We start from the raw sequence: 20,274 nt of genomic DNA on the forward strand, positions 1-20,274 counted from the left end.
GTGACGTACAAAAGTGCTTCAGACTCTGCATCAGGAAGTACAGCAACACTGGTTCAGTAGGTCACAGACTTACCATCAGTCTAAATGTCTGTTGGGAGGAATATTGAATTAAATCAATGCAAGTCAATTCAGTTTATTTATATAGCGGTTTTAACGAAGGGTCTTGTCTCAAAGCAGAAACATAGAAAAAAATATATAACGTTAAGTTACTATTTATCCCTAACATTTAGCCCTAATGAGCAAGCCTGAGGTGACCATGGCAGGGAAAAAACCCCTGAGATATGAGATATGAGAAAGAAACCTTGAGAGGAACCAGGCTCAGAAGGGAACCCATCCTCATTTGGGTGAGGAAAAGGTGGTGGGACCAGTCGAGCAGTGCTAGTAGATCTGAGGGAGTGTGGTGCAGTGTGAGGAGTGATAGGAGCTTTCAATCAGCCACAAGATGGCAGACAACCTGCAGAAAGGTACACACACATACCTGCCCTGCACCTTCCCCCATCCTCTGTACTCCACCCTCCACCACCTCAGCATAAGCTCTGTTAAGCTGCATGGAGAAGCAAACACTCTTTTCCGTGCTCTTTGAAGACTAGCACCCGAGACCAAGCTTGTGTCAAGATGTCCAACATAGCCCATGTGCTGTCCAAGAGGCAGGACAAAGAAGAAGGACTGGGAGGCAATGACAATGCCATTCCTTTCAATAACCAGGATTTTGAGAAGCTGCGACGTGAGTGCTTGGAGAGTGGAAAACTCTTCTGTGACCCCACGTTCCCCGCCGAATCCCGCTCTCTAGGATACAACCAGCTGGGAGGATATTCCTCAAAGACCATAGGAGTGGAGTGGAAAAGGCCATCGGTAAGAACTCTGACAGTGGGTGATCAATAACTTGTACCCATAGTGCATTGTAGACAGTGTTGGTTTTTCTTTCTTGTGGAGATCAGGCAATGATTTGATGTATGAACAAAGTATTGTGTATGGCTCCAGAATAACTCCCCATAAACCTTCTGACCCAGTGCAGTTACTTCTTCTTTAATGTGCATAGTTAAGAGTTGACTAATATCAATATATTATACAAATACTAGATAACACAAAACTACCACACTGCATAATCATCCTGTGTGCTTTGCTTAGAATTTAATTAATTATTAATAACAGGCAATGACATGCAACAGCTAATTTAGAAGCAAACCTTGGAGGCAACTGACACTAAGATCACGTTATAATTAAAATAATTAACAAATAAGTGGCATAATGGCTGCTGTTACAACCCTGACTTATCATTCCCCTATAACAACATGTGTTGTAGTCCTCTTATACAACAGCAACTTGCCAAAGATGGTAATTACTTTTTGATTAAACAATAAATGTATTCATTCATATCTCATTGCATTTAATGTTGTGGAATATTTACAAGACAAGCAGGTTCCTGTTATGATTAAGTTTGAAACGGAAATGAGAAACCACAAGCATTTCTGTGCTTTCAGCTGTACCTTCAAGTGCTGGGGTTACATTGTGCATTTTCTGTACATTTGTATGTTATGTGGCGTGTCCCCCCTTCATGTCCCCATGAATACATTTTTAAAACTCTTTTGAAAGTTACTAGAACAAGTTCATTAATACCAACCTGTCATTTGTCTGGCAGCCGGAACAATAGTCAAAGCTACTGTTAAAGAAAATTAAATCAACACCTCCTGACAAGATCATGCTTTCTTTTCCTCTGATGTTTTTAAGGACCTTTGCCCAAACCCTCAGTTCATTTGCGATGGAGCTACGAGGACTGACATCCGTCAGGGAGCTCTAGGTGAGCTGAGATACCATCTTAACTGAACCTCTTCAACAGCTGATAAATGTTTCATAACTGTTTGAATGCTGGTGCCACACCGGATTGTAATATAAACTGTAATCAATCAAAAAGTCTCATGCATGATTTAGCATTGTTTTAGCCTCTGGGTGTCAGATATGGTGATAGGTGATCGTACAGGGTTAAATTTCTGACTCGCTCTGCTGATCATCAGCCTGAAAAAAAATCCAACAACAAACAGTTAAGCCATGGTGCAACACCCGTACATGCCATATGGCTGGTAATGTAGTATAAGCTGAGTGTTGTAACCCATCCACGTTACATCAAAACAAAGGGATTAGCTTTTATTACTGTGCAATCTACACAAAACCATTAACCCCAGATCTTTAAAGTGAGTCAACAGGGGCATAGTCATGTGACACCTAAACGCCTTGAACCACAGTCATAACTTTATAATCTCAGCCAAAGGCTAAGAAATACTGTAAGAATACAGCCTTGGAAATATGTTGGTCCACCAGAACAGCTTCAGTGCTAGCAAGTCTCAGGAGTAGTACTGGAGCAATGGACACCGTTCTACCCAAAGATATTCCCTCAGATAGCGTTTTGATAATTATGGTGAAGAGTACTATATAAATATCTCATTGGTTTTCAAGGCCATAGTTCATACGTCCTCGTACCCTCTGAATGGGGGGTGGGGTTATGCTAAAAGAAACCATGCCCAGTAGGATTGATACTTCCCTATGAAAGGCATTGTTTTAAATCTGTGTGGCACAAATACAAAGAGAAATGAAAAGTGAAGAGTTTATTTGCAAAAACAGATAACTCCGTTTTTTATTCATTTTCAGAAATCGGGTTTTTTTGTTGTGCATTCCAAGTAAGTTCAGTCAACCTGGAATTGGGTTGTTTTAATTAAGTAATAATAACTCATTAAAATACTGGTAACTTACAAAATTAAAGTCCATTGAAAGTATGTTTTTTATTTATTAAAAGTCTGTCCTTTAGACTTCAGCGGATAACTCCAACAGTCGTTTTTTTTTGCCAAAAGCAGATAACTCCACATTGTATCATTCAGAGTTAAACAAAACAAAGTAATTGCTTTGTAATTGCATTTAAGTGCTATATTTAACATTGTTTAACTTAAAACAAGTAGTCTAGGAAAAGAGCAGTAAACATAATAATAATAATCTTTGTAATCTCCTCAGCTGACGGTGTAGACGCCTGACAAACTTTGTTGTTGTGATTACACGCAATTCAGGGAGCTTTTCCCTCACCACTATAACGTGCTGCTTTAGCAATGTTCTGTGGAAAAGTTTCAGCTTGCAGTGAAATGTGATGCCTTGAAAGTGGACAGTACCGGCTTTTTTGACAAAATGTGTTTAGGGTTCAGATCGTGCTATATGTGGAGAATAACAAACAACAATCAGTTCAATTTTTGTAAATATGTCATTGATCGGTTTTTGCAAATAAACTCTTCAAATATATATATAATAACCCTGGATCCTTTGTCACTTAGTGTGTATCTATTACCTGGAAAGGTGCATGTATTGTAATTAAAGGTACAAGAGTGGTCCTCCAGGTCCCTGTTTAAAGGCATGTATGAGATCTCATTTATGAGATACACACCATATCCCAGAATTTGCTCAAAATACTTTTTCAAATGCTTTGAGTAAATTCAGGCAAGATTTTTTTTTTAATATATTATATATTTTAATTACCTTTTGTATACGTGGCCTTTGACCCCTTCAGGTGACTGTTGGCTCCTGGCAGCCATTGCCTCTTTAACTCTGGATGCTGATATTCTGGCCCGGGTTGTTCCTGCTAACCAGAGTTTCACTGAAAAATATTCCGGCATCTTTCATTTCCAGGTAGGAATGATATATTTTGTTGTTTAATGGGCTGATAGGGTTTAATAAGGGCTTCAAAATAATTGTGTCAGTTAGCAGACTATAAGTACCTAATTAGAGATCTAGAGAAAGACATACGTCTAAGTATGTAGGGCTTTCTGACAAAACCTATACAAATGAAATCTCAAAACAACTTTCAAGTGAGACATTATCCTTTCCTTGTGTATTACTTACTAAGAGCTTTGCTCAAGTATCCAATAGTATACCATTGGCAGTCTTGGGATTTGAACTCATAACCTTCCAATCACTTACAATTAAAAGCTGAGCATCAACTGCTCCAGAGACATCTTCACCTATTTAACCTTCTTTGGCTGTAAACTAGCACAAGTCATTGAATTTGTGTGATGACTGAGAGATTGGCTTTTAATTTATAATTAGCCACGAAAGCTAATCAGAATAATGATTAATTTCTTAGACATAATCCTAACCACATTTGGTTATGGCCTAGATCTAGATAAGTGTTATTTTTTTGCCTTTGACCTGGGTGTGGAAATTTCATGCTACTATTACAGATTTATTTAACTTTAATCTCTAAACTTGCTTAAACCTCTCCATCCACAGCTTTGGCATTATGGTGAGTGGGTCGATGTTGTCATTGATGACCGACTGCCCACAAAAAATGGTGAGCTGCTGTTCGTTCACTCGGCCGAAGGGAACGAGTTCTGGAGCGCCTTGCTGGAGAAAGCCTACGCAAAGTGAGTGTGTGATTGCATGTGTAAATAACACTGATGCTTTTTCGTGCAAGATAACAGGCGGTGTCTTACGTTATCCTGAGTCATAGTCTGCAAACATTGCTTGCCATATCTAGCCACAGCCCAAAATACACATACTGTCCACCTCGGTACTACATCTTTTAGTTTTTGGCCAGTTTCTTCCAGAACTTGTGGTGTACCATTTAGCTCCTTTCCTTGATGTGTACCAGCAGAAAAGTCAACTCAAGATTGTGGCCCTATATAGTCTATAAAAGTGCCTCCCTATGTACAGCTAATGAGGCATTACCTCCGTAAGCAGGAATACCTGCAGATCTGATGGGAAGAACTGGATCAGGTTTTCACCTATAGCTAAATCATTACCATAAAAAAGCAAGAGCAACTCTCGTTACTTTGTATAAACAGAGCTGGCAGGGAGCATGAGGTAACACAGAGGCAATACTAACCAAGCAAAGACATCAATTAAACGCAGAGCACTGGAAGAATTAATGCAGTTAAGAAAGCAAGTTGGCAGACTCAACTGCCAGAGCCTAGTCCCTGGTATGCACTGGACCACCTACCACTAGTACCCTACCTGGCAGGTCTTTGGTGCACCATACATTACCATAGATCTGAATGGATCTGGGGTACAGGTGGCTGGGTGTACCTTTCATTTTGGGGTAGCTTTAGCTTTAGGGTTTTGAAAACGTATGTGCAAGTCAACCATCAAGCGCCAGCATTCACAATATCTGGGTGTACCACTTTATCTGGACCATTGACTGTTGGGTAGGCGGTCCCAACAGCAAGCTGAGCCAAGCCATACATGTGTCCTGATTTTGCATGTGATATTGCTCAGATTAAATCACTTGAGTTGTACAGCCTGTAAAGGAGTCACTTGACTACTTCACAGGCTGTTAGCATTAAGCCAGTAGTGAATGAGGCATGTACCACTACATACTGTGTACTGAATGTTTACCATCTGGCTGCCAATATCACAAAGGCAGGTGTTAGCGGCTTTACACACACACACACACACACAACCTGTGGTGTTAATCGATCAAAGAGGGAAGTTGAAGTTGAAATTTCTATGCCAAGGCCGGAGCAGCATGTGGTAAAAGAATGTTGGAAAAACAGGTCTTAAAATGATGAGCAGTCTTAAGATCTGGCTACCAGTCATGGTGATTTAATCAAACACACTTTATTCCAGAAATCCTGTGCCATGAGAATTGGTTGAAGGTAGTTCAGCTTATGTGGAGCTCCTACAGAAGAGTGGAATTTGCTCTATTTTGGGAACAGACAGACAGATCCGTGTTCAATCCTATGTGATGAGTTTCTTGATTAGAGAGCAGTACCACCACTTGAGTGATTCTCATTCACAATAATGTATAGTATTGGAACTATTTCCAAGTGTTGTCCATCAGGATGTGTTACAAACCCACTAGATGAATCTCATTCTCTATTTCTGAAAGAAAACAAGTATGATGTAAGGTTACATATCTGAAGCTTATTTCACATGGAATATTGTCACTTGGCATGACCATTAGGTTGAAGAGTTTGGACCTTTTGGATATTATCCATTTTCCCAATTTCCTATGGGTGCTTGCACACAAAACAAACTGCATGTTTATCCAGCTAATTCAGGGCTTCAGAGTCACTTTGACTAGTCTGTAGTGTTCCAAGTCAAAGTCCAAGTGCTGCTTTTCTTTCCAGGGTGAACAGCTCTTATGAAGCTCTTTCCGGTGGCTCCACCACTGAGGGCTTTGAGGATTTTACCGGCGGAATTTCAGAGAGCTATGAACTGCTAAAACCCCCACCAACTCTGTTTAACATCATCAAGAAGGCACTGGATCGTGGATCTCTGCTTGGCTGCTCTATAGACGTGAGTATTTCACGGCTACCTGTTTTATACCTTCATCATTATTTTCACAAACTACAAAACACCTGATTGGCCAGGACCATTCATGTCAAACGCCATCGCCATCATAGACTTTTAAAGGGATACAGGCATTTCATGACACATCTAAGGGGCTTTATATTGTCCCAGTTAGATACGTCCAGTTTCTTCGGTTGTCTTTTATTACAGGTTTAATGAGGTACCAATCTGACCACTCACTTACATGTTCCATCAGCCTAATGGTTCTCATAAAAAAGGTTACTCCCTTGAAATAGTTAAATAATCATACTATTTTGTTTGCTAGTTGAACCATGCAGGTTGCTTCATTCTTATTGCTTCAACAAACAAGACCGTAAGCTCTACTAGCTGAGCTTTCTCAAACAGTATGTCAAAATAGATAATGCCTCGTTCATCAGTCTGCAGGTGAGCAATCAGTCTAATTTGTTTAGTAACATGAAACCCATTGTGTAATATTCATTACATTGCAAAATGACCAAGTGCAAAGTGTTGTTATTAAGTGAAACCCCACATAATGCATCAGACCTAATCTCAGGTAGCATATATCTACTCATGTATTTCGTTTCCTATGTTTCGCTTTCATACAAATCTATACAAGATGTGCTTGCCCTGGAGCTCAAAATATCATTCATGAATAATAAATGTCGACATTAATGTTGACCTAGGAACAGCATTTCATAATGGACATGGATTGTGCTAGTTGTAATTTTGATATGAATAAAGTGGATCAGAAATGGACCTGTATTTAAACATCTATGTTCTGCTCCTGAACAGATCTCCAGCGCATATGAGACAGAAGCAGTGACCAGGCAGAAGCTGGTGAAGGGACACGCCTACTCTGTCACAGGAGCAGAAGTGGTGAGCCCTGGCTCTCGCTCCCTTCCTCACTCTCTCTCTCTCTCTCTCTTTCTCTCTCTCTCTCTCTCTCTCTCTCTCAGGTATCCTTGTGCCATCAGTCAATCAGTCGTTTTTAAACGTTTGTAAATATTTAGAAACTGTCACAGCCAGTGAAAGACGTGTACCAGTCTCAGTTTGCAAATATTTAAAGATAAACTCGTCTTTGTACATTCCCTGGGAATTATGAAATGTAAGCAAAAACAATTCAAATATGTCTACATTTAGCACATTTTCCTCAATCTAAGGACTGCATAATGATGTGATTACAACAGCAATTATTAAGTATTAGAATATGATTTTTTTAATGTAAAATAAAATTATTTCTGTTTATCGAACCAACACGAAAATTAGATGTCAAGCTGATGTTTTGGGCATTAAATTAGCCTATGCACACCTGATTTTCTGACCTTGATTTATTATGAAAAGTTGTATGCACATAATAAGTATTCATTAAATAAATATTTTGTGTCATTGGGTGTGACTCTCAATAATATACAAAGTTTGTGCTTTATGCCAATGTTCTTGTGGATCTTTGTTAAATGTGCTGGATCAGGTGCTATTTTATCATTTCTAAGTAAATAGTGTTGTTTAATTAGCACAAGTTTGGTGTCATTAATGTGAAAATTATGACTAGGACGATTCATGCAGCATTATATTGGGAAACCTGTATTGAGTGTTGATTTCAACTGAGCGGGCCGCCCAGAAAATCAACTTAAGCAAGCGTGTAACATGCATGACTCTGAAATGAGAGAACTTCCCCAGCTTAAATATTGACATAGCTTTTGTAGAACTTTAGTCAGTTACTCTGAATCCAGCCCCTGTGTGATGCTTCTACTGTAGGCTCCCAGGGAACAATGGTTACTGATCTGCCAAGCTGCCTCTGTTGTGCCCCTGGAGCAATGCCCTTAAAGCTGTTCGTTCTGTATCATGGCTAAACCTGCTCTCTGACTTGTTAGAAACCTGTGACAAATAATAATAGGACTCTTCATCTTCCAGGTTCATGTGTATGGCAACCCAGTTCAGCTAGTGCGGCTGAGAAATCCATGGGGTCAAGTGGAATGGACCGGAGCTTGGAGTGATGAGTAATGACGCTTTATTACAGCAACTAGATCATCAGTGTCCTAAATTAGTGTGAAAACTGATGAAAAATCTTTTGATGCTTTCATCCTTAGCTCTAGGGAGTGGGACCGAGTGCTGCCAGAGGAGAAGGCCAAACTGGATCACTCAGCAGAGGATGGAGAGTTCTGGTATTAATTGATTGATTGATTGATTGATTTCCTTCCTTCATCCCTTCCTTCTTGTTTACCTGTAATCTTCTTCAAAGGTTCTCATTAAAATGTTTTTACAAATCATTTGCATTTTGACAATATTTCTCACAGAAGCATATGATTTAAGATAATAATGTACAGCAAACCCTAAAAGTGTCAGGATTCAGTCTTCTGCCTTCTCTGTCTGTTTAACTTCAAATGGATGGTGTCAACGCTTCTTATAATCAAATTCAACAGTTTTAATAAAGACACACATGCTCTTCTTTCAGGATGGCTTATTCAGATTTTGTGCAGCAGTACTCCAAGTTGGAGATATGTAACCTGACTCCTGACACGCTGACGAGCGAAGGGGTTGCCCGCTGGAGCTATCATCAGTTTGAGGGCACTTGGAAGGTTGGCTCTACTGCTGGCGGCTGCAGAAACAACCCAGGTTCTTATTCTTATATATTCTTATTCTTGTCTATCTTAAAAGGTTAGGAACTTCTGGCTGTCTGGAAGTCCATGGACTATAGGAACAAAACGATGCCAACAGAAATGGGCTCCTGTGAAATAAGGGTCTATGTGCAAAGAGGTTTATTATGCAGACTCAGTCAAAGCACAATCCAAAACCCAGACATGTTAAAGCAGTCAGGATCAGAAACAGTAAACAAAGCCAAAGAGTAATCCAAAACAGAATCTAAAATAATCCCAACAAGGCAGTCAGACATAACAAACTTGTGCAAAAACTAGGTATGGCAAGACTTCGCAACTAAGATTACATGAGCTGCTGACATCATGCTGTTACACCAGGAAGTGATATACCTTTTAAGAGTGTCTAGTAGTGGTGAGAGCCCCTCCCCCCATGAAGTCAAGAAGCATCTTGTACAGCAAATTCCAAAATACCATATAGCACTGAAATAAAGGCCTAATTTTTTTTTTTTTTATCACCAGCTAAGGCTAGGAATGGATGTTTGTATCTCTTTTCATGCTTCAGATGCTATTCTGACCCCAAGCAATTTCCAGCGCAACAATGCTACAGTTCCAGTTGAAAGATGGACAAAGACAACACATCTGCAAAGCACAAAACTGTGCACCTCTGTTTATACTTTAAAAAGGTGGGTTAGGGTCAGAATGTGCAAAACAAGGAAAGATGTGAAGCCATGTGAAATGGTTGAATGATGTACCTTGGTTCTGCAGTTCTAGGGGAAAAGCTAATAAAACTGCAGGGGATATTAAATATTAAACCTGAATATGGAGTCGGGTAATCCTGACAGACTTGATGATAAAATGTGGTACGTTATGGGTAGGTCAACTCCATACTGTTACCACCCTGAAGTGGATTGCTACGGCTATTTATTTACTGCATGTTGTTTTGAAAGGTCAGACACACTATCCTAATCATCTAAAATTGTATTCCATCTAGCGACGTTTTGCTCAAACCCCCAGTACGTGATAACGCTGGACGAGACGGACGACGACCCCCATGACGGCATAGACGGCTGCTCATTTTTGGTCGGCTTGATGCAGAAAGACATGCGCCAAGAGAGGCAGTTTGGACGAGACCTCAACACCATCGGCTTTGCGATCTACAAGGTAATGACCATCAAGTATTTCTGGACTAAAAACAGACCCAAATCTGTTTGCAGTAATACCAGGAATAAACTAAAATATATTCTCTTGTGTGGGTTTGCGTTTCAGGTTCCTGATGAGGTGCGTGTGGCTGTTGGAGTGTTAAATTAGCGCTATGGGTTTGCCTGGGATTAATTATCAAATGTATACAATTTAGCAATTTAAACAAATCTCGGGTTGTTGTCTATGTATTTGTCCTGCAGTATAAAGGTCACAATAACATTCACCTCGGCCCCGACGTCTTGCTGCGTCAGAGAGCCGTGGCCATGAGCAACACCTTCATAAACATGCGTGAGGTTTGCTGCCGTTTCAAACTGCCGCCCGGTGAATACGTCATTATTCCCTCTACGTTCGAGCCGCACCGCAAGGGCAACTTCATTCTTCGTGTTTTTGCTGAGAAACAGGCAACTGCTGGGTACGACACCTGTGCTGCAGGGGATACTATCTGTCTTAAATCATAACTGCAATAATACACACAAGGACGTGATTTGAGCCCAGGATAGAAAATATGGACTGAACAGATTTCCATTTTAACTGAATAATGTTGATAATAATGATATCCAATGTTGTTTCCTATAACGAAAGCTTGAATAAGTTTCATTTCCTATTATACTTCCTGACTAATCCCATCCTGTGCTTTTAGCCCAATGGAGACTGACATCAATGCCAATATTAAAGAGGTAAACTAAAATAATCAGAAATGAATCTTCTTCTTCTTCTTCTTCTTCTTTTTTTTTGATAAAATCTGCCCTCACCACATTTTGTCTAATAGGAGAAGATCTCAGAGAAAGATGTGGACCCACATTTCCAACACCTCTTTAAGCAGATTGCTGGAAACGTATGTCAAATTATTACATAGCTCCATTACTGCGAGCCTGGAACTGCTCTAATTGTGTCGTTTCTTCTCCAGGATTCTGAAATTTCTGCCTTAGAGCTGCAGAAGATTCTGGATAGAGTCGTGTCTCAGCGTAAGAGCTCGTTTGTCCTCAAGTGTCTTCTCTGTTTTTACTTGTTTTTCCACACTGTACTCTGTGCTCATATTTTCTGATGGTTTGTTTCATGTAGGAACTGACCTGAAGACTGACGGCTTCAGCATGGAGACTTGCCGCCATATTGTCAGTCTGCTGGATGTATCCTTTTATGGTGGATGCTCTTCCTTCAAAAGAGCCAAGCAATTATTTAGACATGTTACACTCAGGAGCAGGTAGCATCACTGCGACACTGTTAATTTGCCAGATAGCATCTGCTTGATCAGGTTTTGGCCTTGACAAGACTCAGAAAGATGGAAGTGGGAAACTCGGGCTGTTGGAGTTTCACACACTCTGGGTGAAGCTGCAGAAATATATGGTACGTAACGTTTACACAAGTACATTTATCTTGCAATCTAAGTGAGGAACTTTTACTGAAATAATTGATAAGGCTGCAAATTCAGGCTATGCCTAAAGGATAACCTCCGTCAATAAAAGTTTTAGTTTGAGTCTTTTTGTTCTCCCCAAGATTAGGTCTTTGATGGTTAGATGGATGTTGAATGATTCCACAAAGTTCCGCCCCAGGTTCTACTGTGGCCCCTAGGTGTCCGAGTTTCCTCAGCGAATTTTTATGCGTTTTTTCTAAAGTAGTGTCAAATCTATAATGAATTCAGAAATTACTCTGTTGCTCAAAAGCTCCTGGATACACAATTCCACTTGACTATATACAGTTGTAGAAAGGACATTATTTATAATCACACGCTCAGGTGTCAGTTGAGGATTAGGTTTACTTTTGAGTCTGGTTCCTCTCAAGGTTTCTTCCTTGTACCGTATCAAGGAGATGACTTTCATTCTCTCTGGATAAGAACATCTGAACATATAACCTACATATATCTCGTAGGTTATGAGGAATTAAAAAATCTAAAAGAAAAATTATAGTCAGTATTACTCATGACTAGCGAACTCACAATTTGAGGCTGAACAGATTTTTCTGCACTTTAACAGGAGATCTTCAAAAACCATGACACAGACAACTCGGGCACCATGAGCTCCCATGAGATGAGAGATGCTCTCTCCAAAGCAGGTCATGATTGTTAATGTGGGATCTTAAACATACATTTATCGCACACTAACACTGAGCAACTCACTGCTATTGTTCTCCCAGGCTTCCAGCTGAACACGCCTGTCCTGGAGGTGATTGTGACTCGCTACGCCGATCAGCAATGCGCAATCGACTTTGATTCCTTCGTAGGCTGTGTAATCCGTCTGGAGCTGCTTTTCCGTGAGTGGATGTTAAAATTAACAAACACTTTGGAATTTGGTTGTTGACCTAAATTATAAAAACAACAATTTCAACAACGACCCCCCCCCCCCGTGGTAACATTTGTGTTTTGTGTTCAGATATGTTCAAAAAGTTTGACAAAAACAATTCTGGAAAGATTGAGCTGGATATTCTACAGGTAAGCATCTTTATTTGACGTTACAAATAATCCCACTGTGCTAAGGGTGTGAGGCAAAGCTGCTGTCTAACCTGAAAGTGCTGTCAGAGGAAAATAATCCAGTTTGTGGGGTCCTGTTTTTATTCACTACACAGTGTTTAACATTTTAATATATAATATGTGCGTGTGTGTGTTTCAGTGGCTTTGCCTGGCCCTAAGCTGAAAATGTCCTGCGGTGTACTGAGGAGGCGACAGCACTGATTTATTCCACGCTGATTGTGTTCTTAACCAAATCATTGGAACTGTAGTTGACATATTTCATTATCGAGCCAGTTGTATGACATGAACTGGTATTTTAGACAAAATATGAAATGCAACAATAAATGCTAATCAAACCCAGAATTCAAGTCCAGTCTTTGCTGCTTTCCGATGGTTTGTAGGTTACTGGTTAATACTCGTTGCCTGACTAAACCTAGAAGCTCCTCTGAAGTCTCTAAGTCACACCCTGCTTTATTAATGGGTTCATTATTTGATATTAAAGACTTCTGCTGCTATGATAAGCACGTGTTCAACTGGTACATAATGTGTTATTAAAGATTAGGTGTTTCCAACAACATTCAGGGAGAATTGGAGATACGGCTGATTCGTGAAGTCATATGCTAAAGTGGGACAATATGATAGTGGACTACTGACGCTGCAGAATGTTACGTGTGAAATATGTTTACTGAATATAATTTGCTCTGTGAGACTTCATCCATCAATTCATTTTGTACCAGGGGACACTCAATTACACACATGTTCACACATTGCGGACAATTTAGAGATACCAATCAGCCTACAATGGACTTCCTTGGACTGGGGGAGAAACCGGTGTACCCTGGAGAAACCCCCACACTTTTTTCACAATGCTATATGGAGCATTCAGAATGAACTATGAATTGTGAGTTATTTTCTAGCTAGTTTTTACACTCTAACACAAGGTGGAGTGTTGTGGTGACACAAAACTGTCCCAGCTGAGTTCTGAACACTGATGTGTGTGATTTCAATGAATCCCTTACTACGTACGCTTAATGCTGATAAAGTCATGTTGCCTCCAGTCCTCGGCCCCAGCTCCAAGTGCTCATCTTACACACCTACTCGAGCCGACAGAGGAATTATAATATTCCTTAAGGAGGCAACAGGGACTGAGGAAATGTGTGTTAAAAAAAAGCACCGGTATCTCCAGGATCAGGGTTTGGCTGCTGATAGCCAGAGTATAGTTTAAACAAAACACCTTTCTCAAGCTTATTAAGAAAACACACCCTTGTACACACACACACACACAGACTTACACAAAGCCCTCCTCTTATTAAGGCGGGTTACAGGAAAGCTCTCCATAATCGCATGTTGTTGCAGGTCAGTTAAAGGAGCGGTTTACTTTCAGAACAAAAATTTACAAATAATCTCCTCACCCCCTTGTCATGCAAAATATTTATGTCTTTCTTTCTTCAGTGTCGGAGAAAATATAATATACCCAGCTTTGAATTATATACCTAGCCTTAAAAGTAGCTTAAGTAATAATGTACTCAATGCTCTAAGCTCTGACTTAGCAATATTCTGCCTAAAGAGTAGTGTGTATCTATCAAGAATTATTTAGCCATTGATTAAGTAGTAAGTAGTTAACTTTGATTAATAATAGCTATAATAATCATATATATATAGCCTCATAGTCTTTATAATAATCATGCAAAAATATTAAGGGCGGCATGCTAGCGTAATAACCACACAGGGACTGAAGAAAGAGAAAAAAGGAGAGATTTATTGAAACATTAGGAGTTACAACTCAGTCAGCCAGCCTATCCAATGGGATCAGTGGGACCGGAGGGTCAGTTGTAGAAGACGGAATCTCGGGATCCTGAGGAGAAGTTGGAGAGTAATCAGTGGGAGAAGTTGGGGGCGAATAGTCAGGAGAAGACTGAGGAATATCATGAACACTGTAAGGCATAGGCACAAATTCAGGAGAAAGTTGGGGAATGTCAGGGGAATTAGGAAATGAAGAGGAGTCAGAGGAAGAATCATTAGAGGAAATCTCAACAGGGAAATCCTCAGTCTGGACGCCTTGAGAGGTGGTGCGTGTCCAATGCCAGTAGAAGGTCTGAGTAGACTGATCACAGGTTGTGGGGTGAAATTGGGTGCTCTGATCAAGACAGACGGTATCTCTCACGATATGGTGAGCGAGGTAAGGAGACTCAGGAATAGAGGATTCAGATAGGTGCTCCAGGAAACCAGTAAGTTCAATGGCTAGACAGGACAGCTGATACTGGCGATAGCGTCGCAGAGCACCCCTGGGACCTCTCCGGAAGATAGCGCGGCGGGCTGACTGAGCTAGGAAAAATAATGGGAAATGGGAAGAGATGAGTGAAGATGAGTGAAGTGCATATTGCGTGACTATGTAATCAGCAAAAGAGAGCGTGTACTAAGGCAAAAGGAACACAGTGTGGGAAGTAGGCCAGGTCACTGTGACATGACAGTGATAGGCGGGTAGAGGAGACAATAGCATTGGAATACTAGCAATCAACAGTGATGAAAAGAGAAAAGGATATGAGGCAGCTTAATGGCACAGCTTAGTTTAAAATTAGTAAATAAAACTTAGATCAAGAAGGTAGAGGGAAAAGTCATCATGACATAGAGGAAGAGAGCAAGGTACTTACACATTGTTGTGGGGGGCAACGCGCGAGGTCAGGATGAGCCGAGGAAGCACCTTTAAGAGGTGACGGTCAAATGAAGTCAATAAGGAAGTGGCGCCTATAAGTAAGCGCCAATTTTTTCTAAAAATTGGTGACTTAGCCTAAAAATAAGGGGAACTGGAGAGGAGGAAAATTGACGTCATCGAGGGGAGGATGGTATCAATCTAGGGGCGGTATCGGGACAAATGTGAAAATAATGGGAACTGGGAAACGTATGTAAACTAAGAAAGGAGGGACTAAAGTAGCCATACACGGAATATAATGGGAAATTGCTGGAAATATTTAAATTAGAGAAAAGGAGGTGACTCGGGGCGTATTAGTAGAGGGGATTTTTTCGGGGTTTTTGAGACCAGCTGCTCTCTTCAGATATGCATGTTGTTGACTGCATGACTGAATAAAGAAACCTGCTTCTTCTCATCTGTTGACTGAGATCTCTGTTATTTCGGCTAAGTTTTATAGATTGTAGAGGTCATTGGGAAAGCTAAGAGTAATAGATACAAACAAAATTCCACCCTGTGATATGTCCACTCGGAGGGGGGCGCTGAGTTCCGACATCAGTCATAAAGAAATTATGTTTTTTGAGGTATAGCTTTTCGGGATTTTTCTCCATATAGTGGACATTAATGGTGCCTGCGAATTTGAACTTCCAAAATGCAGTTTAAATGCAGCTTAAAAGGACTCTAAATGATCCCTGCCGAGGACGAAGGCTCTTATCTAGCTAAATGATCTGTCATTTTCTTAGAAAAATAAAAAAATTGTATACTTTTTAACCACAAAAGCTCATCTAGCACTAGCTCTGGGATGCGCAGCCGCGATGCTACGGACTACGTAATCATGTCGGAAGGTCATGCATGATGTAGGTGGAACTACAGACCCAGTGTTTACTAGTGTGGAGAAGGAGGAGCACTCCAAAGTTGTCGCATGTCGAATGACACAAAGTTATATGTAACTTTTTGTTAGTAAATAGCGTTTGACTTATTTGCACTTTTTTGGCCTTTGCAAGTTTGCTTAGTAAACACTGGGTCTGTAGTTCTGCCTACGTCACATGTGACCTTTCCACGTGATCACGTAGTACGTAGCATCGCGGACATGCACTTTTTAACCACAAAAGCAAAGCGAATATATGAAGAAACTACTCCACTATATGCAGAAAAATCCTGCAATGTTTTCCTCAAAAAACATTATTTCTTTGCAACTCAAGAAAGAAAGACACGAACATCTTGGATGACAAGGGGACAAATGAATTATTTGTAAATTTTTGTTCTGGAAGTGAACTTCTCCTTTAAACACAGCAAACTCTTGGACCTTTAGGGGGCAAAAATCTCCCTGAACAAAACCAGGAAGCCAACTCAGATCTATGATTTCACTGATTCTCATTTACTCATCGGTTACGCTGAATAAAAGCATTCCAAATAACTAATAAACAAATGACATGCTTTAGCCCCTGAATCACAAAGTGAGGGAGGGGAAAAAAAGGTCGTGAGAATATTTTGGACATAAGATATAACCAAGTATCCAATTATTAAACAAATTTCTTGACTTAATTTAGTGTAATAAGATTGAATTTAATTTACTTTAATTAATTAATTAATTTATTTACTACTCATTTCAAAATAGAGACATATCTTTTCTTTCTTCTAATTGTAAGCATTTATTTTAAAATCGAAATTATCTGCAAACTGAGTAAGAAATATGTAAAGCTATTTATATTAGGTAAATAATTGTTTTTAGATAAAATTGCCCACATTTAAGATAATCTGTACATCTATATAGTAGCGTTTGGGTCAAAAAGAAGGTAATATTTCTCATTAGGAGAATTTTATTATATACCAGTCATATCAGATGATTAAGCCTAGACATGTTTAGTCATTTCAAACCTAAAACGGTGTTCTAGACAATTTAAAGCTAGGTTTTTGTTTCATCTAATTCTTTTAATTCTCTGATCAATGTTGAGTTGTTGTCCAGTCCTGGTTTTAGAAGGTAGTCATTTTACTGGTCTTACTGGTGTCACCTGCTGTATGATTGCAAACTCAACCCATCCTCTTTAACTCATAGTGCTCGGTCTTGCCAATGGCACCATCGTCTGGCCTGTATATGCAACAAGCTTGCAGTTGAAGAATGTTGAACATTTTATCACGTTAAAAATGCACATTTGTGCTGTTTAATTGTCGTTTCAATACTTTTAAACTTAAACAATTCTGCGAGATTTTTTACTGTACTGTACATCGTGCCTACGAACATACTGCTCCACTACTCATCAGTGGCGGCCGGTCAATAGGGAACGCCAGTGAAAAACTTTAAAGAGCTACTTTAACACATTAACAATAATTATATTTTTTAAAAAAAACGAAATAAAATCATTTAGTCATACGTTTCCACTGTAAGTATTTGTTTCATGTATTTAAAATAAAAAAAATAATAAAAACTGTATTTTGTTCATTTGAGTGTGTGTGTGCATGTGTGACAAAGGTGTAGGTCCGTAAACTTTTGAAAAGCATGTGACTTGAGGCTTGTTTCAAATTCTCCTCATTTCTGCAACTGTAATGTAAAGTGACATCTGCGTGCAAACAGGACCATTTGTGTGTGTGTGTGTGTGTGTGTGTGTCTGTGTCCAGCACAGTTCAGTTCTCTTGGAACACAGTTCTCAGTTTTGTTTTGTTATTTGTGCGGGTGTGTTATGTATGTGTGTGTGTCCGTGTCCAGCACAGTACAGTTTCTCTGCTGAGATCAGATCTTGGTTGTATGTATGTGTGTGTGTGTGTGTGTGTGTCCGGCTCAGTTCAGTCCTCTGTTGAGATACCTGATTGCCCGAGGAAAGAAACTGTTACACAGTCTGGTTGTGCGGGTCCGAATGCTTCGGTACCTCTTTCCGGATGGCAGAAGGGAGAAGAGTGTGTGTAAATGCCTGTGATAGAGGGAAGAGAGACTCCGATGATCTTCTCAGCTGTCCTCACTGGGTCTTGCGATCCGAGACCGAGCAATTCCCAAACCAGGCAGTGATGCAGCTGCTTCGGATGCTCTCGATGGTCCCTCTGTAGAAGGTGGTCAGGATGGGAGGTGGAAGATGAGCCTTCCTCAGCCTTTGCAGGAAGTAGAGACACTGCTGGGCTTTTCTGGTGATGGAGCTGGTGTTGAGTGACCAGGTGAGGTCCTCTGCCAGGTGAACACCAAGGAATTTGGTGCTCTTGACGATCTCCACGATGGACCCATCGATGTTCAGTGGAGAATGGTCACACTGTGCTCTCCTGAAGTCAACAACCATCTCTTTAGTCTTGTCGACGTTCAGGGAGAGGTTGTTGGCTCTACACCAGGCTGTGAGTTGTTGCACCTCCTCTCTGTAAGCTGACTCGTTGTTCTTGCTGATGAGACCCACCACGGTCGTGTCATCGGCGAACTTGACGATGTGGTTGGATCTGTGCATTGCTGCACATTCTTGAGTCAGCAGAGTGAACAGCAGTGGACTGAGCACACATATAAATATGCTATAAATATCATCATCTAAATTGTCAGGGGTGTAAGCAGCATGAGGGCAGAACATTCTGTCCATAAATCACAACCAAAACAGCAAGGTCCAACAACCCAACAATTTAAAAGAAAGTGCATTGATTGGCATAATCCAAACATGGAATAAGATCTTAAGATATTGGAGTGAAGGGAATCTGCCAATATTCCTTCATGAAAATCTAATTTTAAATAAAAGTACCTAACCTTTTCAAGAAGTTAATCAATTCAGGGCACTCAGTATGCATCAAGTTTAGACACTGCATTGACTTTCATAAAGTGCCCACAAAACTGGACCAAACCGGAAAGTACATTGTGTGGAAGAGCTTCTCTGAAACACTGCATCCTCAGATGTTCCAGAAAGTCATTGCTTCCAGGTATGACATTGTGTAGTCCTCTAACACAATCACAAAATAGTGCTCTTTTGCAGATTGTTCTGAAGGCCTAACAAGGTCCATACCAGTTCTTGTGAAGGGGACCTGATTAATGGAAGGGGGGATGCAATGCACTTTTGGGATGGCCTGCACACACCAACTGTGGATACTGCTGCACATGACTGGCCAATAGAAATAGGCCATGAGTTATTTCAGTGTCTTTTATTGCCCTTAGTGCCCAAGTGTTTTTTGAGACCAACAATTTGGTTGTGTCCTTTTTTGACCGATTGTTATATGTTATAACCTTTAATCTTTAATAAGTACAAAATATCGTAACGAGAGTGCAAATTTGGTGCACAGATGCACAGACACATTGACTATCAGCTACTGTCACCTTGTTGAAGGCGAAGTTTCTGCTTCAAAGAGAAACGTCTGAAGAAAATATCCCCGAAATGGTAGGGGAACAGGGACCTCTTGTGTCGTCCAACGCTGCACCCCTCCCCATCATACTACACTGCAACAGAACCTTTCCACACACATCCCACTCAATAATGTCTGAAATGCAAGCCAGTTTGTTCTCAAAATCAGTGGATTGTTACCAGCACCAGTGGGTACACATGGACACCCCTGTGCACAAGCCCAGGACGTATGCCTACTCCTGTGGCTCTGAAGTCATCAAACCCAGCTCCATCACCATATGATCGACTACTACCTCTGCATCATAGTCATCAGCCAGTTCCCACCTTTGAAAGGCATCTCTGAGCTGAACACAAATGAGAGGCCGCATTTGCTGAGTGTGAGCAGAAGTGGTGCTTCTCTTTTGGGTTATACACTGGTACCATACTGAACAGAGCAATTTGTGGCATGACCACAACTGGAGCACCTGACTGGCTGAACAAGGCACCGGTGCAACTGCTGGTCCTCTTCCTGGACTTGAAGTGCTGCTCCTCCTCTACATGCTGCTTGAGAAGGGCCTGGTATTGAGTCTGGTGGATGCCAGAGAGGAATTTGATCTGCTAGTGGTCTTGACAACATCTGCTACCTTTATTTTATTAACATTTTAAGATGCTGCTGTATAAAAACACAGTTATCATTTCAAATGTGTACATCATTCTGTCCTGCCAAAACACCCATAAGATCAATTTTATTCTTGTACATGGAAACATTTTAAACATCGGACAGTAACACAT

At 40.5% G+C, this 20,274-nt stretch overlaps 1 protein-coding gene across 2 annotated transcripts; it reads left to right on the top strand.

The window, feature by feature from the left end:
* Positions 1-506: 506 nt before the first annotated feature.
* LOC131347309 (calpain-2 catalytic subunit-like) lies at positions 507-12,877 on the top strand. Of its 2 annotated transcripts, XM_058381274.1 has the most exons (21): positions 507-852; positions 1,729-1,798; positions 3,545-3,663; positions 4,264-4,397; positions 6,102-6,270; positions 7,078-7,161; positions 8,197-8,282; positions 8,373-8,447; positions 8,738-8,898; positions 9,871-10,040; positions 10,146-10,157; positions 10,280-10,491; positions 10,720-10,756; positions 10,849-10,914; positions 10,987-11,044; positions 11,142-11,206; positions 11,355-11,423; positions 12,050-12,128; positions 12,210-12,326; positions 12,446-12,504; positions 12,683-12,877. In XM_058381274.1, exons 1-21 carry the CDS (start codon positions 616-618, stop codon positions 12,704-12,706), a joined length of 2,103 nt encoding a protein of 700 aa, XP_058237257.1. In that variant the 5' UTR covers positions 507-615; the 3' UTR covers positions 12,707-12,877. The 2 variants fall into 2 exon arrangements, with proteins under 2 accessions (XP_058237257.1, XP_058237256.1); XM_058381273.1 differs by having other exon boundaries at positions 9,871-10,157.
* Positions 12,878-20,274: the final 7,397 nt, after the last annotated feature.

This window comes from Hemibagrus wyckioides, linkage group LG27 (genome assembly GCF_019097595.1).
Source record: "Hemibagrus wyckioides isolate EC202008001 linkage group LG27, SWU_Hwy_1.0, whole genome shotgun sequence".
Classification (NCBI taxonomy): domain Eukaryota; kingdom Metazoa; phylum Chordata; class Actinopteri; order Siluriformes; family Bagridae; genus Hemibagrus; species Hemibagrus wyckioides.

Excerpts from the sequence above, each read along its gene's own strand:
- LOC131347309 (XM_058381273.1), top strand. The coding sequence starts at position 616 with ATGTCCAACATAGCCCATGTGCTGTCCAAGAGGCAGGACAAAGAAGAA. Across the intron at positions 4,398-6,101 it reads CTGGAGAAAGCCTACGCAAA|GGTGAACAGCTCTTATGAAG; the intron begins GTGAGTGTGTGA and ends TTTTCTTTCCAG. Across the intron at positions 10,158-10,279 it reads CGTTTCAGGTTCCTGATGAG|TATAAAGGTCACAATAACAT; the intron begins GTGCGTGTGGCT and ends TTTGTCCTGCAG.